The 26,712-nt window shown below is 42.2% G+C and overlaps 1 protein-coding gene across 2 annotated transcripts in view; it reads left to right on the top strand.

The window, feature by feature from the left end:
• Nucleotides 1-26,712, top strand: part of SLC4A4 (solute carrier family 4 member 4) — a 343,893-nt gene that overhangs the window by 269,383 nt on the left and 47,798 nt on the right. For both annotated transcript variants that reach the window (XM_075544222.1, XM_075544221.1), the window contains exon 15: nt 12,708-12,899. In XM_075544222.1, coding sequence (XP_075400337.1) covers nt 12,708-12,899 — 192 coding nt within the window. The remainder of the gene's footprint in view (nt 1-12,707; nt 12,900-26,712) is intronic.

The raw sequence follows: 26,712 nt of genomic DNA, 5'->3' as shown, positions 1-26,712 counted from the left end.
GTCTTTGTTGCTTCTGAGCTAGATGGCCGCTTGTTTATCTTAAAGCCTTTAAGACCCCAGAGACTGTATCTTTTGATAGGAGGGCACCATCATCTTTCTTCATCACATTTGCTTATGCACCCATTTTGTCTTCAGCGATCATGTTGGGAAGATGAGCATCATAGAATACCGGATTGTTAGAACAAAGTGTTCTTATGTTGATAGAGTACTTGAGTCGAGACCCAATGTCCATCTGCAACCTTAATTCTTAATATATAGATATGAGAACAGCATCATTTTAAATATACATTCAATAACAAAACCTACCACACATATTTAGGGAGTTAGTGTGTATAGTACTTAAGTGCTCAACTGTTTACTGACAGGTTGGCCATTTGAATCCACCAGCTACTCCATTGAAAAAAGACGTGACAATATGCTTCCTTAAAGATTTCCAAAGATTTGGAACTAGTTCTACTCTGTCCTGTAGAGCTATTATGAGTGATAGTCAACTAAACAGTAACAAGTGTGGTTTGGATTTTTATTTACCAGGGATATTTACCTTATTTTTATCTATGAGAAAAACTGAAGCTTCCAGAGGTACATGACTTTTCTCGTCAGGCCATATAGCCATACATTAGTAGAACAAAGATATGAACCAAAGTCTAGTGTCCTCCTAGACCAATGCTTTGCGTAGAAATGTATGATTGCTTGGTTTTTTTGGAATCCTTTATACTCCAGGACAGCAGTCCTATCATGTATGCACCAATAATGCACCTTATTTAAAAGGTTAAAGTGCTATCTTCAGCAGTACTAAGAAAAGAATATATATATATATACATACACACATATATGCATGCACTCACATACATATATAAATGTTTATGTGTGTGTATTACACATATGTGTGTATACATATATATGTATGTTTTATTGTCCAGTGTCATCAATAAAATAAAACTCTGCCTTCTATGTCATTCTCACAGTTGTTATGTTTGAGGCCATTGTTACATCTATTGTGTCAACCCTTTTGGTTGAGAATGTACTTTACCAAGCATGATACATGTGGTGTGTGTTAGAAATATGTATGTAATTATGAAGGGATGACTTTTATTTAATTTTTCTTATTTTTGTACATATCTATGTCTATATGTATATTTTACATATGCAGTTAGATGATTTGGAAATGAGCATTAAAGCGGTAATGTGGTTTATTTCCCTCAATAATAAGTACCACTTACTGAGTACCTACTAGGTGTCATGCTCCTTCTATGGTCTAACTCTCATTTTGAAATGGTGTGCTAATTTGATGTTACCTCTATTTTATAGTTAAAATAGAATCTTTAAAATGTAATACACCTTCCACCAATAGATAATAAAACCAAGGGACTTGGTAACTCCAAAGGCGGCCCAATTTTCATTCTTGGAGGATTGAAGTAGCCTGTTGTTGTTAAGACACGGAGTTGTGGTTTCAGACTGCCTTGTTTCAAACCCATGGTTCCACTGCTCAGTTGAGCCTTTTCAGTTCCCCAACTGAAAATAGTGATAAAATGCCTACTTCATCTCTCTATGCCATAGTGTCAGCTTAAAAGGAGGGAGGGATTTAGCATAGGGGCTGCAAATATCTCTCGGCAGGTGCTATGTCCTGCAATTCGTTGTTTGGGTGTTACTACCTTTCTATCAGGACACAGTGCCTTCATAACACAGAAGATGCAGTGAGGGAAGAAATTGGAAGCCACTGCTTCATTTGTGATAGACTACTGAGGCCTCCGGTCATGCCTGTCCGGTCCCCTGGCCCCTCCCTGGGGGGCCATCATCAAGATGGAATCGGCTTTTTCATTTGAGCCATAATCAGATCATGGGAGAGGGTGCTGTGAGGGTGGCATGCAGACTGGACACCTATCAAGCTTTTTTTTCTCACCTGGCCCTGAGAATATCCTCTCAGAAAGAGAAACAGAGCTTGATTTTTCATTAGCTTGAAGGCAAGCTTTCTTGTTCCTGGTGGTAGGGTTTCTCTGTAGGTGGAGAAAACGGGACAATTTGAGCCTTAGAGCTTGTAAGCAAAGCTTCAGTCATTGATTCTGACTCCTAGTGGTCCCATGTGTTACAGATGAGGTCAGAGTGGAGATGGGGTTTTCAATGACTTTGACCTTTCAGAAGAGCTTGCCAGGCCTGGTCGCTCTTCCTCAGTGCCTGAGTGGGTTTGATCTGCCAGCTGAACAGCTTGAAGTGGAGCACTGAATTGCTGTGACCACACAAGGCTCCAGGCAGACATGCAAACTCTGGAATAACCTTACTTTAAAATAAACTGGCAGCGTGTTATGATTTCTGTTCTTTATTAGAATTGTTGTGTCTTGATCTCTTTCACTCTTGCCGGGTTTTCCATAGATGACACACTTTTTATTCCTTCATCATGTGTGTGAACTTCCTTGGGAGGTCCCTGTGTACCTTTATGAGTGGCCACTGTTGGTGGGGAAATGTAGGCTGGTTCTATGCCCGTGATGTCAATAAGTTCTAAGCTGTCATTCTGGTCTGCATGAAACTATTAAAGTTTTGATAAAGATTTGGTTTCTTTCTTCTTTGCTCTCTCTGTAGTGGTTCTTTCTCCTGCTGCTCTGCCAGGGATGAAGCAGCCAGGAGCGTTTACTCCTACCGAGCACTTGGCGCTTCTTGGAATTTTATTTATTTAGGTATCTTTCCTTCTTTGTCACTCTGATTTTTTTAACTACCATTTTTGCAGTGTATCCAGCTTGTTTTCATGATGTGGGTGGGAATGATGTCACGGTCTCTTGCAGTGTTCTACATTTTAATCATAGTTTTGATATTTCAAAATGATTCATATAAACACAGGCAGCTATAGCTCAAATACATGCTGTAAATTATAAAGCAAGATTGCGAATCTGGCTCATCTACTAAGAGAAATAAACCTAAAAGAAAGCACAAGCTACTGAATGTTGAGTACTTGGCCACAAGACTTTTATTTATTGTATTGCTCTCATATACACATGTATGTATGTGAGTGTATGTATACATATATATAGGCACATATTTTACTGTCCACTACACAAGGAGAATAATGTAAATTTTATTTATTGCATATTATATTACCCAGAAAAGGGTCCCATGTCTATATGAGGATTCAGTTAATAATGAGACTAAGAATTATCACATTAACATAAAATCTGCTTGACAGTCAGACATGGAAGAAGATGTATTTGGATTTGAAGTTTCTTCAGGGGGATTCTAGGATCTAATATTCATTTTCATGGAACGTTGAATACCATTGTGTATAGCATTCTTCTGAATTTCTCCCATTGAGAAAATTCCCTGTCTGTAAATCTTATTCAAGAGTACATATGTATATCTCTATACATTCACACACATGCACATCCATATATAATGTTTTTAAAACATGAGAATACACTTTTTAAAACGACCCTCCCTGTGGCATCAGCTAGCTTCAGTGATTATAAACATTCATGTTGCCACGTGTATTCCCTACTCTTTTCTTTGGGGAAGATGCTTTAGTAATTATGTTTAAAAAATATTTCCTTTTGATGGAAAATATACACAGCAGCTCAGGCATATCCTTAACACTTGAATTTTAGCATGCACAGTTTGACACCAATGGTTTCTCAGTGGCATGTTTTTCGCCACCATTGACTATTAAAATATGACTATGAATTACTCCTATGTATTTTAGAGTTCTCACATCAACATGATTTCAGACAGGTAATTCTTTAAAAGAGCACAATGCTCAAGGTAAACGTTCATTGATAATTTGACTCAGTTGTTGTTTACTTTGAAGATGACTTGAGCCTATAGTTTCCATTTCAGCCTCACAAACTCTCATCACAACAGCTTTGGGTATTTCTCCAGACTTATTGAGTATAACAAGTCTGAGTTCTATGAGATTTCTTATTGTGATCCACATTTTCTCTTTTGATTAGGCTTCTCTATTTAGTCTCAGGTCAAGACATTAAAGCTTGGTACCAGGCACCATCCAGTCCGGGTCTCATGGCAACGGTGGTAATCATTAGCGGCAACTAGAGCTCCTGTCTGATTCTTTGTCTCATTTCTTTTTTCCCCCCTGATTTTATTTTTTATTAAACATTTTATTAGGGGCTCATACAACTCTTATCACAATCCATACATATACATACATCAATTGTATAAAGCACATCCGTACATTCTTTGCCCTAATCACTCTCAAAGCATTTGCTCTCCACTTAAGCCCTTTGCATCAGGTCCTCTTTTTTTCCCCTTCCCTCCCCTTCCCCCCTCCCTCATGTGCCCTTGATAATTTAAAGATTATTATTTTGTCATATCTTTCCCTATGAGACGTCTCCCTTCACCCCCTTTTCTGTTGTCCATCCCCCAGTGACAAGGTCACATGTAGATCCTTGTAATCGGTTCCCCCTTTCCAACCCCCTTTCTCTCATTTCTGCATCTCCTGTTTCCTCAAGTGCTCCAGGCTGGTAGAAACCAATTGTTGTATCTTGGGTTAGAGGCTCACAACCTTAAATTTTAAGTTAAATCCACCAATATGCATTCTATTTTTAAGAACTATTAACAGATCCACTTTTTAAAAGCAAAGTAATTCTCTTGAAAATGGGTTCCAGACAAATAGACTAAAGTCTCCTTATGAAATTCACTTGGGCAGACCTGTGGCCACTTAGTCCGCCTTTAAATTGTATGCCTTCTTTCCTGTTACACCAAGGTCGGCTTCATTCCATCCCCTAGTCATTGCTGACACGTCAACGTGCGGAACATTCCATAATTTTTAGTATCTTATAGATATTATAACAATCCACAAATCAATTACATCAAGCTGACTTGTACATTTGTTGCCGTTTTCAAATATTATCTTCCTACCTGAGCCTTCCTTATCAGCCCCTTTCATCATACTCTCTCTGTGCGGTGCCTCTTTCTTTCCACTAGGACAGAAGGAAACATAAATCTTATTTTGTCCCTTTGAGTCTCCTACCTGCTGGTTTTTGTTGCTTTCCCTGCCACTTTTTATTCATCTTCCTGACCTGCTGGCTACTTTCCTTTCTGCTGTCTTCCGAATATGAAAGTTCTGCTGATACCAGATCATCTTTAAATATGTCCCAAAGATTGCATGAGACAGGCTTACACAAAGAATATTATTCTTTAACTTAAGTTAAAATGCATCCTATATTCTTCCTTTTACAATCCACCTTGAAAGTTTTATTTTAATTTTGTGATCTAGATAAAAATGATAGGCAAATTGGTGGAAATCATGCTTACAACATGATTTTTATGGGGCTCTTGATTTTGTTCTTGTTGTTCTTGATGTCACTTGATGTCTCCTCGGGATATATCTCTAATACTTAGTCTTTGGGGATCCAGCCTTATTTGGCTGTAAATTTCTACCGGGATTTATTATGCTGCTGTCTGTCTGAGTGGTTTGCATCTTAAGAATCATGTTCACTTTAAAGCATTGCCCAGAGTTCTGGCCACGTTGATCTTTATGACACTCCTTTATGGCTAGCTAAGTGTCAGTGACACAGGTGCAGTGGCACTGGAGAGGGAAGTCACTTTTTTCGTTGACTGGCTGTAGAACAGCGTTGAAGTCTGAGCGGATTTTCCCAGGCTGTACTTTTCATACGTGTTAAGTCTTGCTTTCAAAGTACATTCCTCAGATAATGCATGAATGTGGGAAGAATCATTTATATAACTTTGCCTTTTCTGACTTGTCACAGTATGAACATTAGCATGATCAAAACCAGAATCACCTACAATCTATCAATCACTATTTAAAATGGTATTCCTGAAGTCATAAATATAACAGTTTGCCAGACCAGAAACGTGTGATATACAATATAATCATTGCATGTGTCCTTGTCTGTGGGTTCTCGTTTATTCTTCTGATGAAACATTTTGACAGTAGCTCTGATGTTTAGGAGACACCAGCGACCTATGTTGTCTCTGTTTGATGCTGTGCTTATACTGTACTAAGTCGGCCCCTCGTTTTTGCTTGGTGATCATTTAGTACTGGCTTTCACATGACGGTTCTTAATCCACCTGGAGCTCATCTTTGTATTTGGAGTGAAGTGTGAGTCCCAGTTCACTTTTCTGCAAATGGAGATCCAATTTTGTTCATACTGTTTTTTGAAGAAACTCTCTCTTCTGCATTTAGCTTATTTTTATCATTAGTATAAAAAAATCAGGTGTCAAATCCATCAGATGGCTGGGTTGACTTAGGGGTTCTGAATTCCATTCCGCTGGTTTATGTACTAGCTTATTGTACTAGTACCAAGCTGGTTTGACGACCCTGGCTGCTGTGGGTTTTGAGATTAAGAAGTGAGCGGCTTCCCACTCGACTCCTCTTTAGTAAACGTTGCTTATCCCAAGTCTCGGTCCTTTCTATCGAAGATAGTCATTCATTTTCCACTTCTTTAGAGAGTGATGTTGGGATATGGATCAAGATTGCATTCTATTTATAGATATTTCCATAGTGTTGATATTTTCAGAATTTTAACTCTTCTTTTCCATGCGCATGGTCTATTCTTCCATGTGCAGTTTTCAAGCCCACACACATGGCAGGTGCGCCCAGCGCATTTGCAGTCTCCTTCATCCTGTATTCTCTAGCCCCAGGGCAGGCCATGGGAGGGCAGCTTCTGCTGGATGAGAACTCGCCAGTCCTTGGATCGCCCGGACTTTGTGGGCCACTAGGAAACGTCGCACAGCTTTGTAAAATCACCCTGTTCACTTCTGACAGTGTGTAATTAGGATCACTCCCCAGACTTATTCCTGCTTTATAGTCTACTGCCTTACGGGTGTGTGCATGGGGATGCAGCCACTGCTGGGGATGCGTGGGTAGGGATTGGCTTCTCCTGGGTTGCGCAGGGATTATAGGGGATAATGGGTGTTCCCGAACCTGCGCTGTCAGCCATCAGGAGTGTCTCTGCATGGTGGTTTTGTTTTGGTTTTGGTGTCCTTTCATTGCTTCACCTGTGGCAGGTTGCTCTCGACTGCTCTGTTTTTCATTTCAGAGTATATTTTCTAACCCTGAGAATGTGCAGTCGTGTAAGTGCTCTCCGGGTGTGTGAGACCGTGGCCTGTTCGCACGCATCCCTGTTCACCAGGACGGTGTAGGGAACAAGGAGAATCTCTGTCTTTCTCTTTGTCAGCCACCGACAGGGTGTCCTGCATTGTGGAGAGGCGGATCCCCTTTTAGATGGTGGCTTTCTCTCGTTGCCTCTGTTCGGTTTACTTGCGCATCTTTTCCCCGACAGGGCTCCATGTCTGTGGGGATTAAATTATCAGTTGATTATATAACATCTCACTTTTCATATTTACGTATGTGTTTCAATAATAGGTCAGCTATTAATGCTAATGCATAGTTTGTCCATAGTTTGGATCTTATAGGGAGTTTTATGGTATCAAAATCTAACTGATATTAGCTTATATGCAATAATAACATTAAAATGAAACAAATGGTATAGATGTCTGTTCAATGATGTCTTAATAGAATTGCTAATCATATAGGGTTTAAGTTTTACAGGAGGAGGAAACTTTGTATCTTTTTTTTTAAAACATTTTATTAGGGGCTCATACAACTCTTATCACAATCCATACATATACATACATCAATTGTATAAAGCACATCTATACATTCTTTGCCCTAATCATTTTCTTTTCTTTTTTAAAAAATTTTATTAGGGACTCATCCAACTCTTATCACAATCCATACATATACATACATCAATTGTATAAAGCACATCCATACATTCCCTGCCCCAATCATTCTCAAAACATTTGCTCTCCACTTAAGTCCTTTGCATCAGGTCCTCTTTTTCTTTCCCCTCCCTCCCTGCTCCCCCCTCCCTTATGTGCCCTTGGTAATTTATACATCGTTATTTTGTCATATCTTGCCCTATCCGGAGTCTCCCTTCCCCCCTTTCCCTGCCGTCGCTCTCCCAGGAAGGAGGTCACATGTGGGTCCTTGAAATCAGTTCCCCCTTTCCAACCCACTCACCCTCCACTCTCCCAGCATCGTCCCTCACATCCTTGGTCCTGAAGGTATCATCCACCCTAGATTCCCTGTGCCTCCAGCCCTCATATGTACCAGTGTACAACCTCTGCCCTATCCAGCCCTGCAAGGTAGAATTCGGATGATGGTAGTTGGGGGGAGGAAGCATCCAGGATCTGGGGGAAAGCTGTGTTCTTCATCGGTACTACCTCGCAGCCTAATTGACCCATCTCCTCTCCTGAACCCCTCTGTGAGGGCATCTCCATTGGCCGACACTTGGGCCTTGGGTCTCCACTCTGCCCTTCCCCCTTCATTCAATATGGTATATATATATATATATATATATATATATATATATATATACATACATACATACATACATACACACACACATATACATATACATACACACATATATATACATATACACACATATATCTTTTTTTTTTGCATGATGCCTTATACCTGGTCCCTTTGGCACCTCGTGATCGCACTGGCTGGTGTGCTTCTTCCATGTGGGCTTTTTTGCTTCTGAGCTAGATGGCCGCTTGTTCACCTTCAAGCCTTTAAGACCCCAGACACTATCTCTTTTGATAGCCGGGCACTATCAGCTTTCTTCACCACATTTGCTTATGCACCCATTTGTCTTCAGCGATCCTATCATGGAGGTGTGCAGTCAATGATATGATTTTTTTGTTCTTTGATGCCTGGTAACTGATCCCTTCGGGACCACTCGACCACACAGGCTGGTGTGTTCTTCCACGTGGACTTTGTTGCTTCTGAGCTAGATGGCCGCTCGTTTATCTTCAAGCCTTTAAGACCCCAGTCACTATCTCTTTTGATAGCCGGGCACCATCAGCTTTCTTCACCACATTTACTTGTTCACCCACTTTGGCTCCTGCCGTTGTGTCGGGAGAGTGAGCATCATAGAGTTCCTAAGTAGAGCAGCCAGTCCACAGAGAACAACATGGCTGGCCCCACTATGAGAAATGATGCCACTCAGTGACTAAGGGCGATACAGGGGACAGCACCGGAGACACAGAGTGGGAATTGCACCAGAACTGATCCCACCACACTGATGCGAAGCACTGGGGGAGTGCAGCAGAACAGCAAGGAAATGGAGTGGCAAGGTCCCCAGGGAATGCTGAAAGTGGACTTTGGGGCCAGGGCGTGGTGCCCCAACAGACTGGACTGGAAAGCGCTCCTAAGGGCCAGCAAACGATCCCTGAACTAACTACAAGCTTTTCTCTTGTGAAGTGTTCTGTTTTGTCCTTTGTCAGTGGTTTATTGTTGTTTTGTTGTCTGGTTGTATACTGTTGCTTTGTTTTCCTGGGTTTTCTTTTCATGCATGTTAGTGTCTCCACGGGTGTGTCTGAATAGGACAGGCTGGATGAACTATCTGGAGGAAAAACAATGGGACCGACAGTTTGGTGGGGGGGGGGACTTTGGGTGGGGGTAGGGGGGCGTAAGGAAGTGGGGTTAACAAACACAGGGACAAGGGAACAACATGGGACCCCAAATGGTAGAGAGAGGGGAATGGCAGGCCTGGTGGGGAATGATCAAGGGTAAGGTTGCGTAGAGAAGAGGTATACTCCAGCCCAGGTGGGGACAGAGCATGGTAGTAGGGCAGGAGGAAAGTCAAGGGAGATGGAGGAAAGAGCTAGGAGTCAAAGGGCATTTATGAAGGTGTAGACAAAGAAACTTTGTATCTTGAGAGATAATATATACTGCGAATCTCAGTCTGAGATGTAAATGGTGACAGAAGTTTCTTAAATTCTTTGTGAATCATAGTATTTTGAAGCTGAATTTTCTGTACATTACTATATATGAAAAATCCTTTGAGGCTTAAAAATGATGAATATTGACCTTCTTAAGTTTATGTAAGCAAGAAATCACAGCTATGTTTTCATGTGCATCTGTGCAGTTTCACCTCGACCTGAGTCTGCACGGCAATAAATACACTTGCCCATTGGGATTGTTTTAATGTAAGTTACCTATTTGGAAAAGTGTACTCATAAGTCCTTTATCTTTTGAACTCTATAAAAATTTGAACTCTATCTGGCCAAAGATAGAGTTATCTTATTTTTCTGACTAGAGTACTCACATCAAAATAATTGATTGGATGGTAAAGAATGTTAATGGTATGTTTGATGTGAGCTAGAACTCTTGCCTATGAATGACAAGGGTAATTTATTTTCAGAATTATTTCACAGGCATCAGCAATCATTCTTCTCTCAGCACATTGCATATCCACTGTCTGTGAGCCTGGAAGAATAGGGTTGTGGATAGTTGAGATATACCCAAGCTGAGAAACCCAGCCCTTACCCCTTTACCCATTACCTCACTGGCATCCATTTAGACAAATAAGATTTTGAAAATGTCTCTCCAGGAAATAGTCCTAAGTAGTGCACAAGCAAGCTCTCTGAACAGCAAAGGAAGCTCGGGTAATAGATAAGTAGTTACAGGCTCAAATATCACTAAAAAGAGGGTAGCTGCAGAAGTTGTGCTGACAGGGGTATTGAACCACCAGGAAGCTGTCCGTCCCTGGAAATGGACAGGCCGAGGGCACGTGTCCATCTCTCAGCTCCAGTGACTGAGAGGGCTGACGATCCTAGGGACACAGCTTCAGAGTTTCACACTGATGTCTCGAAAGAGGTCCTCGGGCTTTGAACTGCTGATCAGTCGTTCGCGTCAGATGGCGATTCTACATTAGACTTTGTAGAGGCTGAATCTGCTGTGAGTATTTAAACGGCATGTCATGTAGTGCAGGCATGGTCTGAAGAAAGGGGAGGCAGATGGGGACAGTGATATCATCTTAGCCAGCTTTAGCTTCAGCGTGACCCTGTGGGAGCGCTGGAGCACAGAGGGGACCACAAAGTTGTTCCCACTTTGAGCAAAGGCCTAGTTTTGTACTCTGTTACTGTTGGGCACGAAGGACTGGTGGCACGATGGTTTAGTGCCCGGCTCCCCACCCAAAGGCAAGTCATTTAGACCCATCCCTGCCTCAGTAGGAAGATGCGCATCTTCGGTGAAGATGTATCGTCTTGGGACACCCTGGGGGCAGTTCTTCTCTGCCCTGAAAGCTTCCTATGAGTTGTGTTGGTCAGGAACTGGCCACAGAAGGGACAGCCCTTCATGTGCAGTCATGCTGTGCGCCTAAAGGCTGTTCTTCAAAGAAAGGAATGGTGAGCTGAGAGCTACTGTTAAGAGCAGCTGGAGGACAGGTGCCCAGGCCCCGAGCTAGAGGAGTCTCCTCCTTACGAAGCATCGGGAGCCACTTGTTAGAAGAACAGCACTGACATGATAGCAGTAATGCCACAGAAGGACATGGGGAAGTTCGCCTGTGCCCTCGAGGGCACGTAACATAGAGAGAAACATTCCATCGACAGCTCCACAGCCTGCAAGGCATCACCACACATTCCAATAATGGATGCTGATAATTATCATCAATGAGTCCTGGTGACTTTGCTAGGTAAGTGGGGAACTGCTAACCTTACGGTTGGTGGCTCAAGCCCACCAGGTTTGTAGGAGACACCTGCTCTGTGGGACAAAGCTAAGTCTGCCTGCTCCTCTAGCTCAGAAAACCTGTGTAGGTGCTCTCTGAGTCAGAGTCGATTCTACGGGTTTTATATTGATTATCTGGATTCAACGAGTCAGAGGAAGAGGAAGCTGCCTATTCTCGGGAAGTTGTGATCTGTGAGATTCATAGGGGCAGTTCTACCCTGCTCTACAGGGTCGCTATGAGTCGGAAACAACTTCAAGGCAGTGAGTGTGTGAGTGACTGAGTGTGTGTGTGAGTGAGGGAGTGAGTAAGGGGGTGAATGAGAGTCAACAGGAAAGATGAAAAGGGGAGCAGATTACAAGGCTCTACATATAAACTCCTCCCTGGGGGATGTTCAGCGGCGAAGTGGGTGAAGGGCGACATTGGATGGTGTAAGACATGATAAAATAATAGTAATTTATAAATGATCAAGGGTTCACGGGGGAAGGGAAGAGCAGGCAGAGAAGGGAAAGAAATGAGGAGCTGATACCAAGGGTTCAAGTCGAAATCAAATGTTTTGAGAATGATGAGGGAAACAGATGTGCAAAAGTGCTTGACACGATGGATGGATGGATTGTGATAAAAGTATAAAATGATTTTTTAAAAAGAAATCATTAAAAAAGAAAAAGTAGAGGACATTAACATGTGTATAGGATTTAATTGCTTCTATCTTCAATCTAATTATTTAGGTAAAAATAGAGCTTCCTGGGTAAACCGACTCCAATTTTTATGCCATTAACCAGTAAGGACCATCGCTAGAAGTGTGAGAATCTGAGCACTAGGAACGTGAAGTACTTTTTGACCAACGAACTACTTCAGGGGACAGAGCATTTTGAGACTTAGGCTATTCTTGGGTCTCCGTTTTCTCTCAGGGGGGTTGATGGGAAAGAAAGACTTTATGGATTGTTTCTGTTGAACAAATGGGTGATTGTAAGGCTGTAGCTCAAACTAAGATTCCACCCTTCTGATTGTCTTTTCAATAGCTGCAGCCTCCTGCCCCTCCCTCCCTCACCTGTTACTCCGTTCACACTGAGGCAGATTTCCCTCTTGAATGGTTGTCCTCAGACTGCTTCACGGCAGCATGTAGGATAAGCCCTGTAGACAGAGCCTGTCAAGTGTTCAAAGCTGCCTTTGTTGTGTCAGGGTTCCATAGGGGAAAAATAATGTTTTAATGTTTTTCTTCTGCAGTACCATAACACTACTACCGACTGGACATCTTTGTCGGCGAAGGAGTGCGTGAAATATGGAGGGAAGCTCGTGGGAAACAACTGTGATTTTGTTCCTGACATCTGCCTCATGTCTTTCATCCTCTTCCTGGGCACTTACACCTCTTCCATGGCTCTCAAGAAATTCAAAACTAGTCGTTATTTTCCAACCACAGTAAGTACTACCCGAGTTTTACATAATTCTCATTGAATGTGCACGGTATGGGCAACGATCAACTGTCCCATACTGCACGGTGAACCTGTAGCGCAACACTTTCCAATATGATTTTGGGCGTTTTAAAAAATAATGCATATGCATATGTATTAAACCCAGCTATAGTCCAGTTTCCAAGAAATCTTCCAAGGATCTTGCTCACATAATTCTATCATAAATGCTGTCATAATTCTGCCTATTCTGGGAGGAAAAATAGTTGTATTCTCTCTAATAATGCATGAATAAACAAAAACACCTAAATCCATAGTGCTCAGTTACACAGCAAAAAACTCATTCCATACTGATCTAGAATGCTGTTGTTACTACATTTCTTGTCAGCTTTACTTATGAGTAGTTTAGTCATTGAGCTGTGGCCTTCGGGAGCAAATTGAAGAGCAGGTACAAGTGTGCGAGTGTCATTTGAGCCAAGCTGTCCATCCCATAATGATAAATGCAGCAGTATGGACAAACACATCATTGAGGAAGGTTGTGCAGACATCCTGTCGCCCATTAGCATGTATGGGTGAACTTGAACTCAAACCTGGGGGTGGTGGGGGTGGTGGTGGTTTTGAGAGACTACAAGATACAACCAACTTTTTCTTAATGGCATTTTGTTGTTTTATCTGAAGAATGAGACTGAGATAATACTTTGCTTTACAATTCTTAGTGTTTAGAATGTCATATTTCTTAGGACATCTTGACTGTATCTGACTTATACCACTGACCTGCGCGGTGCGGCTGCCATCTCAGGAACTCGCTCCTCCCGGGTTTTGCGCAGGAGAAATGGAAGAACTTTAGAAGATAATGAGACGTACTTGATGAAATTCTTTTGCTTAGAAGGACATGAAATTTAACATAAATGCATTTACTTTTACAGAGGGAAAGATGTACTCAGATTCTTCTTCTGAAATAAAAAATTTTTAAAAGTTGGTGGCTAGGGGGAGGGGTGGTGTCCAGAGGCCTGCTAGTGAAGTGTGCTGAACTTTCTGGCTCAAGAAGGACACTTTGGAGTTGCCATCCTTGCGTGGCCCCTGACTGCCAAAGTCTGGTATGATTTAGCCATAGGAGGCGGAGAATTTATTGTGCATACGCCAATTGCAATTTGAGAATGGTAGAATAATTTCAATACTCAGAATAATAGACGATTTTATCTGTCTCTGTGGAAATCATTTTCTGTTAGTAGGAACTCCCAAATTGAAAATTGTTAATTACATGTAAAGAAGTTCTTTTTCTTATGAGAGCCCAAGAAATTTGTCAGGCATTGAGACATGAGGTTAAGAAAGGCCACAGCTTGTGGAAGGAGGATTACAATAGGCTGTTATTTCTTTAAGGAAGATTAGCAGAATAATTTGAGGTTGTATATACGAAATAAGGCACCCCGAGGGAGCAATGACTGACACTCAGATGCTAACAGGAAGGGTGGTCGTATGAACGGCTAGCAAGCTGGGGGGGCAGCTCTAGTCTGTCAGGCTGCTGTGCATCAGGACTGGTCCAATGGCATGAAGCAGCACCCTGTCAAGTCATTTTGTAAACAGAGAGCGGATGATATATATGATTCTTAAGGCCAGGGTGGAAGTGCGTGGGTTTATTCAGCCTGTAGATTCCTCTTACACACTTACTCACGTACGTCATACTTTCAGCTAATTAATAAGACTACACACATATAATGCACATGAATTCATAGTGACACCTTTGTGCTGTCTCGTTTGCCCAAATAGCTTTACTTTTAAGCTAGCATTGAAGAGGTTGGTCTCTAAGGTAGGGATAGACGAGGTAATCTTTTATTTCTGTGAAGATAATCCAGGTTAACTCAGTAACTGCTCCCCTGTACGGACATCGCAGATGAAGCCTCCATGATGCCACCTCCTTTAGGAATCCAGGAGGGCCGCAAAAGCACATGCCCGCCCTTTATCCTGGATTATGGGCTATAGTACAAACGTCTTTCACTGTTAGGGGCAATAAGGAATTAGGTTTTTCTGAAAAGGGGACAGTAGGTCAAATAAGTCTGAGGACCTATGCTCTAAAACTATGAATGTGAATACTGACCTTGCATATATTATGTACTATTCTACTTTAGTTGACACAGTACTCCCATTCCCAAACAGTAGGTTGAGTCAAATAAGACTATACATTTGTTGAAAACTCTGATAATTCTCTTTTATTCCTCATGTCAACTTACAACGTTGGATGCAGACTAGAGGTACTCAATTTTTTTCAAATTATTGCATATTTTATTCATGAACGGCGGGGACAGACACTTTTATGCTTTATTGATGGAAATGTGACTTGATTTAACCTCTAAAAAATAATTTAGCAATATTTATCGAACTTAAAAACCCACAGATCCTTTAACCCCCAAATTAAACTTCTAGTGATTTATGCTCAAATTTACCTGCACCTGTTTGCAATACCAGAGCTGTGATTGTAATTGCTTATAGTAGTAACAGATGGATACAGCACAGCCCAGGAGGCTGCTTAAACAATTGCACGTGTAGGTCTTTAGAGTTTGTTGACTCGTGGAAAACTGATCAAGTAGAGGTGAGTGCTCCATGCTGTGCAGTCTCGCTGTAGGAGGCAGGAGCACCAGCACTGTCGTAAACTAGCTGTGTCCCCTGTGACAGCTGGCTCTATGGGCTTTGGTTACCTCACCTGTAAAGGGAATGTTTGGCTAGATGGCAATTAATATCCCTTAAATGCTGTTTTCAAAGGCGATGGTAGGGTTTAGGGAAATCACCACAGAGTGTGCTACCCTCAGGAGTAGGAACAGTGAATTTTCCCTGGTAGGGTAGTGGTTTATGTGCTCCGCTGCCGACCACAGATCAACAGTTGAAACCCACCAGGGATTGTGCAGGAGAAAGCGAGGTTTTCTGTTCCTGTAAATATTTACAGCTTCCGAAACCCAAAGGAACCTTTCTGGTCTGCCCTGATAGGATCACCAGTGGTCAGAATCGACTCGATAAAAGTGAGTTTTGTTTGCAGTTGAGGCCCAAAGGAAAGGGAGCAGTTTCTGGAACCTGGAATGAGAGCCAAGGAAGAAGCGTCATGTCAGTGATCTCATGCAGCTCTAGCACAAATACTTCCGATGGTGGCTCTAAAGATCAGAACGTTGTTTCCCGACAAGTTGAGAGGCTAAGACCAAACAGGGTCTGGGCCGTGGCCCTATCTTTCTTGCTGGTAACCAGGACCCACTCTTGCTTCCTGGCTTGTAGAGGAGCTCTCTCCCCCTATGTGATAGACCCTGTGTTTAATCTACTTTTCTCATAACACATCTTACACTGGTGTGGTCTCAGCATAACATGAGATTGTATTACGCAGAGGTCATTACCTGACACCCACATATATGTTATTTTTGATAGTTGCTTTTGAGTCAGTTCTGACTCATGATGCTCCATGTGCTTCCTGAAGCTTAAAGTCTGGGACCTTTCAGAAGCTGGTGCCCAGGCTTGTCTTCTTCAGTGCCTCTGGGTGGGCTAAAACCACACAGCTTTGGCTAGCAGTTGAGCGCTTCACTATTTGCACCACTCGTGAACCCCTGGGAGGATTCCAAAACATACTTTGGAAGACACAGTTCATCATATATGGTAACCTTGCATTGAGAGATTCAGCCGGTTAGAGACAACCTTTAAGGAGAGTTGGAGAATCAATATGTTGATCTTAACATCGTTCCTGGCTGCCAACTGGCCAAACAGAATCAGAAACCAGGGAGACGGGACCTCATTGTAGACCATGCAGTACAGGTGGGCGTCCTAACATGGGAAGGGTGAAAGAGGTCTGGTGTCAAATGGAATATTTACATGGCCCATTTAGCTTTTTCCTTTTTTTCTCGATCACATTAAATTTTCCAGAGACTCCTTGATTTTTGTTCTATAATCTGAGTCCTTACACTCAGCCTCTCGCTACCTTTGCTTAGACCAGGCACTGTGAATGTAATTAGATTCCATCTCCCTACCTCTCTCACGGAGCCCCTGTCAGTTCGTCATTATGAGCACGTGAGGGGGAGCAGATGGTCTTTTCTGACTAGTCTGTGAACAGTGTTTTAATTTTATATCTGACGAGTGGTTGTGTGCATGCTGGCTTAGTGCTTCCTAGAAAGTGAATTTAGTATCTCTGAAAGCATTTCTCGTACAAACACAAATTGGCCTTTCAACAGTCTCAATGCACAGGGTGGACTGGTGCATCTTGAGCTCCACAGAAAACAAACGTAACCCTTCTTTCAGAGGACGGCTGTCATGTACCTGACGACACATCCTGCCTTCCTGTTCTCAAGGCTGCCCTCATTTAGTGAAGCAATATGGACCTGAACCCCTCAGCCTCCGGTTGGCTCACTTCCCATCAGCCAATTCTGGCTCATAGCGACTCGACTGGGTAGAACGTCCCCCTTTGGACGTCCGAGACTAACACTTAACAGGAGTCGAAAGCCTCATCTTTCCTCTGCCTGGTGGCTGAGGATTTCAAACTGCTTCCCTTGATATTAGAAGCCCAACATGTAATCCACTACATCTCTGGTTGCTCCCATGTAAATCAGCTCTAAATTTCCAGTTTCAATTTAGAATATACCGACCAGATACAGACATAATATTTCCAAAGGAGTTTGAAAATTTTGCTTCAGCCACACACGCATATATTCTCCCTTGTTCTATCACTCAACTTTGAGACAGAATGGAAGGAAAGGTCTCTTAGTGATTGATTACCAAACTCTTCTTGCATGTGAATACCCAATCCTCTTTATATGTGTGTGAAAGTTGTACACTGAATAAGGGAGACCAAAGAAGCTTTGATGCATTTGAATGACAGTGCTGGTGCAGAATACTCAAAGTAGCACAGACGGACAGACAAAAGAACCCACAGATCCATCTTGGAAGAAGGACAGCCAGAATGCTCCGGAGAAGCAAGGATGGCAAGACGTTCTCTCATGTACTCTGGACACGTTATCAGATAGACCAGTGCCTGGAAAAGGCCATCGTGCTTGGTAAAGTGCAGGGCACAGAAAAAGAGGAAGCGCCTCCCCAGGATGGACTGACAGCGGCTGCAACAATGGGCTCGGACATACGAATAATTGTGAAGATGGGGCAGGAGCGGCAGTGGCTCTTTCTGTTGCACATCGAGTCACTGTGAGTCAGAACGAACTACACAGCACCAGCCACCCCCAGAATCTCTGAGAAGCCCTGCTCAGCCATGTCACCAGCACTACTTCTGCCCTGCTCCATGTCGGAATTTTTTAAAAAAATCATTTTATTACGGGCTTTTACAACTCTTATCACAATCCATCCATCCATTGTGTCAAGCACATTTGTACATTTGTTGCCATCATCATTCTCAAAACATTTGCTTTCTGCTTGAGCCCTTGGTATCAGCTCCTCATTTTCCCCCTCCCTACCCGCTCCCCACCTCCCTTATAACCCTTGGTAATTCATAAATTATTATTATTTTGTCATATCTTACCCACTCCCTTCTCCCACTTTTCTGTTTTCCATCCCCAAGGGAGGAATTTTTTCTTTCTTTCTAGAGACTTCCATTGCCACTTTAGAAGCCACAGCCAATAAATTGCCTACTTTATTTTATAGCTCCTCAAATCTCTCTAACACCGGAGCTTATATCCCTGAAATTCCACCTGGCCTGTAAAAGCACATTTCGTCATGTTGAATTCTGGTCATAGCACATGATGTCCAGTTAATGTTCAGTGTTGTGTAATTGTTTCCTGAGACTGATATTAATGCTTCTCTGCCTTGAGTGCTTTATAATGTTAGTTACTGGGGAAATCAAATTTAAAAAATTTCAGCGTATTCTGTTCCTTGTTATGATTGCCAGAAGGCACACACTTGTCTGGCATACTTCATTTTTTTCCCAATCTAGAATGAATGCTCTTTACACTGTTGTTTAGCATTTTCCAAGCGGCGCCATCATGAGAGGAGTTGACATCATGCATTAATATTTATTGGGAGGGAGCCACAGGCCCTGCTGCTGTACGTGTGTCTGTCACACTCCCTCCATTGAGTGCTGCACAACAGGGGCGGCTTCGCTTCCTGTTCATTTACGAGCAGCTGCAGTCCCTGCAGTGTGAAAACCAAATGTCCTCAGGCTACCGTGGAAACACACCCCCGCCCCCCCCCAAATTAACTAACTCTCACTGTTGGTGTCTCCATGATCTTGACTCTCTTAATAATTAATAGAGTATCATTCTTCATGAAGAGCGTGTTTATAATAGATTTATTAGGCTGTTTTTGCCCCGGTACAAGAGAATAGTGTATGGTTATTTCACATCCACTTAATTTCTTCTTTGCTTTGGGACTTTAAATATTGAAACTGTTGATGATGTCTTATTAGATTAATTGAGATATTTTCTCATGAATTATGGAAAAGGCAGAACTATCATCTCCCTTTTACTTTTATAATTCAAAAGTAAAAACAACTCAAAAACCTGTTGATATCAAAGGAGGCTATTTAAATTTAATTTGTAATATCGAGACAGAGTTTTTTTTTTAAATCAAGGGTAGGAATCACCAGATATTGTAGAACGCCCAGGTACCATGAAAATATTTTTCTTATTTTTATTTTTGTTTTTCATGGCAATCCCTTGTTGTGCACGGGTTGCCTTAAGTGGTGTGGGGAGCCCTCGTGGCACTGCGAGCCACAAGGTTGTGGAAGGTCAAACCCAGGAGTCAGTCCCTGGGAGAAAGATGGGCACGCTGCTTCTGTACAGATGTTTGGTTCCAGAACCAGGCTCGCCATCAGTTGGAATCGATCTGATGGCAGTGAGTTTGGGTTTCATTGGTGTTCATCTCATTTTAAGGTTGTGATCATTTAAGTTCCAAGGATACTGATGTTTTGAGCCCAAAGAGGCCAAGTTTGGTATAGATAGACACCCATAAGTTATAATGCTTGTCCAAGCTAGATTTGAGACATGTGAGTTCACAGGATGGACCAAGCAATAATTGAGGAACAAAAGTGTGTGTGTGTGTGTGTGTGTGTGTGTGTGTGCGTGCGCGTGTGTGTGTGTGTGCGTGTTTCCCAGGAAAACATTGACACATCGACTTCCGATCATTCTCTGGCAGGTAAGGAACTTAAAACTTCCCTGGTCTTCTTTATTTATCGATATATTGACTTATGTAAAAGGCTCTTTGGGAGTTTTTGGAAAAGGTTATGTTTGAGGAAAATGGAAGGTACCATAACAGAGGTATTTCTTTTTTCTTTTTACAAACATGTTTGGAAATGCAAGAAGGTCTTAAAGAGAGCAGTTCTTTCCTCCTTAAAACTCCAGTACACGGGCAGCAGAGTGCGCCTCGTAAGTCCCCTTTATACACTCTGCTGGACACACCCATTGCTTACCCTCCTTGAGACACTGTCTGGTTCCACTGTGATAGGGTGAGAGCCCCTTGTGGTTCACATTAAAGCCCAAGGTTAGTATGGGCTAGCACTTGCAGTCTGCTAAAGCACCTCCCCTACCTGCTGCTTCCTCTAAGGACCCCTGGTGGCTCTTTTAATTAGGCTTTGGGCCGCTAGCCTCAAAGTCAACAGTTAAGAACCTTTAAGAACCATCAGCTGATCTGTGGGAAAAAGGTGAGGTGCTCTGCTCCCTAAAGATGTACCATGCCAGGAACCCTAAAGAGTGTCACTCTGACCGTAAACCCTCATGGCACTGGGAAGTTGGCTTGGGACCTGCCTACCTTACTAAGCAGTTTTAGAGTTGACTACAAGAGAAGCTTGGGAAAAGTAAGTTTTCTTGATTATGAAGTTTAAACGGGATTCAGTGTCTTAGAAATGACTATCCCCATGAATAGATCCTCTCCAAGACCGATTTCCGCTGTAACTGAACTGTATTGTGCCATCAGGGGAAAGAGGGGGACATAGGAATGAACAGTACTCTACAGAGAAACACACTCACTGCCTTGGAGTTGATTCTGACGCAGTGACCTCGAGAGATTTTGAAATGTCATTCTTGATGATGTATGTGAAGCCATTCCTTTTGAAATCATCATTCCTGATGAGATAGTTGGGCTTATGTCAACTTGGGTGGGCCCAAATTCTCCCACGACACAATATAACATATGTGGTCAACTCTATGAGACCTTCTGTGAAGCAGTCAAGTAGTTGGCGGGGGGCGGAGGGGGAGGAACAGGTAGGAGGGAAGTGTAGCAATAATAGATCTCCCTTATGCTACATTGAGAGGACTAAAGAGCTACGATCCAAGCTGTGGTATTTCCGATTGTGGCACATGTATGTGAAAGTTGGACATGAAATAAGGAATAATTTGAATACAGAAAAAAAATATGCATTTGACCTCTGGTGTTGGAGAAGAATATTGAAAATACCCTGGACAGCCAAAAGAACTGACCGATCTGCCGTGGAAGAAGTGCATGCTGGGAAGGATGGCAAAGATCTTATTGGACTCGCTCATAGGAGAGACCAGTTCCTGGAGAAGGACATGGTGCTTGGTAAAGTGGAGGGGCAGTGGTAAAGAGGACAGTCCTGGATGAGGTGGAGCGTCCCAGGATCTGTGACAATGGGCTCAAACACGACAAAAATTGTGAAGAGGGCACAGGCCGGGAGTGGGGGGGGGGGCCTGCTACAGGGTGTTGTGCATGGGGTCGCTGTGAGTCAGAGCCACCTTCTCAGCACCAGACACTTACTGCCCAGAGCACCTCACTGCGTGTTCTAATGCAGCGAAGCAGCATTACTCAGGTGGTTTTGTTTGGTTGTTTATTTTTCTGACGCTTAAGAACAGGAGCTGTGTGTTTTATTATCATTAACTTTCCTGGTTAATTTTGTACATATCGTGGCATACCCGACAAGGCTGGCACTGCTTCAGGTTTCTTCTAAATGTATGTGGGTCTATAACATGACTTAGAAAGTTTAATGAGATGTTTTTGAGAATGACATCTTTAGAGAGTGGTTATGTAGAATGTAGACTAAATGTGACACTTCAGACTACCACAAGAAATCTGGTTGCTTCATTCAGCTATGAAAACTGTATTAAAAATGATAACTTTAGGGTATCTGGCAGTTTTATAATCTTCTGAGTATCCTTCGTGATGGCTGATTGCCCCCTAACTATGGATGTCCCTTTTACAATATGACATAATCCTTCACGGATGGCATGAGTAGGGTAGTCCGTCCTGTCTAATGTTGCTGTGAGTGGAATCAACTCAACGGCAGTGGGTTTGTAATAGGTCTTACAGTATTCTAGAAGAGGGTTAGCTCTTCTTATATACCAAAAGCCATACATTTTTATGTGTATTGACATAACAGTATTGCTGACAGTTTTTTCTAAGGACACAGTCTTAGATGTATGCAAAATTTGCATTGTGATATAGTAATATATCATAATGGAAAGTTGGAAACAATCTAAGCAATGATGTTATAAAATTATATATTGGAATATATTTAGCTTAAATCTACAGATTCATGACCTAAAATAACTAATGATATTTTTAAATATGAAAAAAGCTTGTATGAAAGAGTACATACAGATGATCTCATTTTCTGGCCAACTTTATGAATATGCATATATATGGATACATACACATATGTATGTGTATGACAGTATTAGCACATTTTAATAAAGATTTATTTCTAGATGCTAGCATTAAAATACTTCACTTTTAAAAATAATGTTCTTCAATGAATATAAAAGATTTAAAGAAAATTTAATCATGTATCATTTAAACATGGTTTAGTTGTAAATGTGGAAAGTTTTTGTTCCACAATGAAATGATAAACAATATTTTAAAATTATTTGGAACAAATATTGTTGAAATAAACCCCAAACCCAAGCCACTGCCATAGAGTTGATGCTGGCTTATAGTGACCCTTTGGAAATAGATACCTTTTCTTTGACATGCCTGTACGGATTTTGTTTTGTTTTTCTTTAAGGAAAATTTTAACTGCATAATTTTAGTAGTAAATAGAGAGAATGATCATATAGTCAAATGAGTTTGACACTACCATTAATATCAAATATGCAAGTGAAATTTTGCTGCAGATCATTAAAAAGTGGTCACAACAAGACATTTTCAGTGAGCTACTAGAAGCTCAGGCTGGATTCAGGAGACTGTGTATATGTACGTAAGAAGCCCTTGGGGATCTTGTTACACTGCGGATCCCGACTCAGTGACTCTTTTCAAGAATCATCTACCCTAATGTACGCAGTATCACCTGCATCAAGTCAACAGTGTCTGTGTGCGCAGTTCCGTGGCATTGCATACCCTTGGAAACAGTGCATACATTCTCCACCCTCCTTGCCCTTTACCTTCAACTCAGTGCCCCCTGAGTATCCGAGCTGGAGCTTGGAGTTGCTGTTGCCAGGGTGATCACATACAGATAGATGTTAAAAGAGCACAGTGCACAAGGAAGCCATTGTTTTACTATTTTATCGGTAAGAGCCGTCCCCAGGTAATGAAATCTGACTTATGGGCAAATCTGCCCTTTAAGGATAGAGTCTAACTGATTCCAACAGTCTCTATCATAGATGCTGACGCAAAATGGGAACAGCTGTGAACTGTTATAATTTGGGTGGTTTTTCACAGTAACAATGGGAAAAATCACGAGTAAGGAATGGAAGACTAGGAAGAAAGTAGTGAGCCTTTTCAGGAGCCTGGTGTGTTCCACTGGATCCTTGGCAGGACTGCGGAGAGAGAGAGCCGCGCTCATTCATTGTCGAGAGGCCAGCTGCTGCCTGAGTGGAATGACACCATCTTTGAATGAGGCACTTCCATTTTTGAGTGAAGCATCCATCGTTTGGCTCAAAATCCATTCAATGTACCTGTAAATCTGCCCTCACGGAACCAACTTCCACTGGCAAGAGAGCCTCCGCACCATAATCGCCACCATTTGCCACAAAGTGCAGCTTCTTATCATTGAACAGACGGCAGGCCTTTTCTTGCAGAGTACAGCTGCCTAAGGATGGTATGCCCTTCCAGATTCCCAGACACAATTGGGAGCAGCTCTTGCTCTTAAAGCGGGAATGTCTGTTTCTTTTCCCACAATTTCTAGAGTGCCTGTGTTTGCGACAAGTGGGGTTGTCTGAGTAAAAATTAGGAGAGTGATAAAGCAGCCATCTTTCTTGCCTTTCCAGTGATCTCCAATCTCCCAGTCATTTATGAACTGGTGGATCGCAGAGATGACTGGGTACCCGAACAGCATCCAAACACTCAGAGAAGCCTGAAACTCTGCTGCACAGGACCATGTGTTGCCAAACCATCCTGAACTGCCTGAAACTAGTAGCATAAACTTTGAGAGGAGTTTGCTGCAGTATTGATCCCCTTGGAAGCATCCTTTGAATGGGTTACATCCAGTCAAAATTACCTCTGAGAGGCAGTTTCAGATGATAATGGACTTTCATCTTCTGTTTCTTGGAACTAATAGCTCCTTTCAAAGACCTTCTGGTCGTTATTTTACAGGCCTCTCCCAGCCAAATAGGTTTAGAGGAGCTTGAGATAATCATAGTTAAATTTAGGAGAGCTTACTATGCTCCAAATATTGCTTTAAACACTTTCGTGGCTCAGCTTAATTAATTCTTAATAATCAGCTGAGAAAGTTGGAGGATTATTTTGGCTACATTCCTGGAGTAGTGTAACTGAATTTAAGAGAGGATAAGTATTCACAGATGGTAAATAATTTAGCTGATCTTCGATGACACAATGAAACCACAGGTGCCAGGCTCCCATGCTCTGAATTGTACAGCTACTTTCTCCCCAGATAGATTCCTATCATGTATTTATGCTTGACATTATCATTTGGAATTGTTGTTAACTCCCCTAAACTATCCCGAACGGGATGCCCTGTTGCTGTGCTGCCTCCACTGTTCACGAAACCTCATCCAGACAGAATTAACCTTTTCAAACAAGGAAAAGAACTCCTGGCCTAAAGAGTATTTTTGAACCGGATTCTAATTAGTACAGGAAACTCCCAGCCCTACCAAACAAGATGTGTGTGCGACAGCCGTTAGCATATCGGCATCTCCGTAATTCCAGTTTTTTTATTGAAATTTCTGTTGAAGACTCGACCGCGTAGTTCACTGCTCTTTCTTTTTTTTTTTTTAAACAATTTATTAGGGGCTCATACAACTCTTATCACAGTCCATACATATACATACATCAATTGTATAAAGCACATCTGTACATTCTTTGCCCTAATCATTTTCTTTTTTTTTCTCCTCTTTTCTTTTTTTACATTTTATTAGGGACTCATACAACTCTTATCACAATCCATACATATACATACATCAATTGTATAAAGCACATCCATACATTCCCTGCCTCAATCATCCTCAAAGCATTTGCTCTCCACTTAAGCCCTTTGCATCAGGTCCTCTTTTTTTTTCCCCCTCCCTCCTCGCTCCCCCCTCCCTCATGTGCCCTTGGTAATTTATACATAGTTATTTTGTCATATCTTGCCCTGTCCAGAGTCTCCCTTCCCCCTCTTCTCCGCCGTCCCTCCCCCAGGGAGGAGGTCACATGTGGATCCTTGTAATCAGTTCCCCCTTTCCAACCCACTCACCCTCCACTCTCCCAGCATCGCCCCTCACACCCCTGGTCCTGAAGGTGTCATCCACCCTGGATTCCCTGTGCTTCCAGTCCTCATATGTACCATCACTGCTCTTTCAAGAGCCCCTCTGAGTTGGATGCAACCACTCGGTCTCTCACTGATCTGTCTTATGCCATTTGCAGAATCCCGTTAGCTGACTGCTCACTCGGAATGTACATGATAATCTCAAAATCAATTCTCCATGATAAATTGAGGATAAGCATTCCTTGTCTATGGTTTAACGGCAGCTTCCTGAACCCAGGGATTGTTTGTTTACTGTTGTATCGTCGGCATCAACTGGCATGCTCAAATTGTATACAATGGTGTATCCCTGTCTTATAGGAGACAGTGTCTGTTCTCTAGTACTCCTTTGAGGCCTTCCTCAAAGCCAAGCCAGAGTGCAAAAGAGCCTCTGAGAAACGAAACGGTCCAATGCTGCCCTTAGCAATTTGTAAATGGCACTCTGTACTCACACTGTGGTTTCATTGCTGCATCTTATAAAGCCCAGACCAGTGGTTCTCATCCTTCCTAATGCCACGACCCTTTCATACAGTTCCTCATGCTGTGGTGACCCCAACCACAAAATTATTTTTGTTGCTACTTCATCACTGTAATTTTGCTACTGTTAGGATTTGGGTGACCCCTGTGACAGGGTCCTTTGACTCCCCAGAGGGGTTGAGAACCGCTGGCCTAGACCTTTCCCTTGACCCCAGAGTTCTCAAGTCATGGCAAATACTTAGGAAGTGAGAGAGAGAAAAATACTCTGTGTAACAGGAGCCTTCTATCCTGTTAACAGGAAGTTGGCATAAGAAATATTTGGAAAAAGTTGATTAAACTATTACACTCCCGTCTTCCATCGCTTGATGTTACTGTTGCCCATGTCTTTGTATTTACATCTCGCAATGGAATGGACTTTTTAATTCCTTCCCTGTTAGATATTGGAATTTCCAGCTTAGCTTATTGGATTAACTCATATATTGCTGTACACTCACAACCCTAAATGATAACTGTAATTCTGTGTCTTTGTATAGATTATCACAATACGTCTTCAATTTTCTACAGAAAGTGTTTATACAATAGTCTATTTCTCTGTCCAGTCTACACTCTCTTTAATCACATCCACACATTGTATCTTGTCTGTGGGATCCAATTCCTCCTGGCCCTAGGAAAACATGATTCCAAGAGAATCTTTAAAATAGCGCTCTGGCAGTGTGACATTTTCTTCCATTTCTTGATAAGGTTAATAGCATAT

Source organism: Tenrec ecaudatus, chromosome 3 (genome assembly GCF_050624435.1).
Source record: "Tenrec ecaudatus isolate mTenEca1 chromosome 3, mTenEca1.hap1, whole genome shotgun sequence".
NCBI lineage: Eukaryota > Metazoa > Chordata > Mammalia > Afrosoricida > Tenrecidae > Tenrec > Tenrec ecaudatus.
This window is presented reverse-complemented; position numbering and strand designations above follow the sequence as displayed.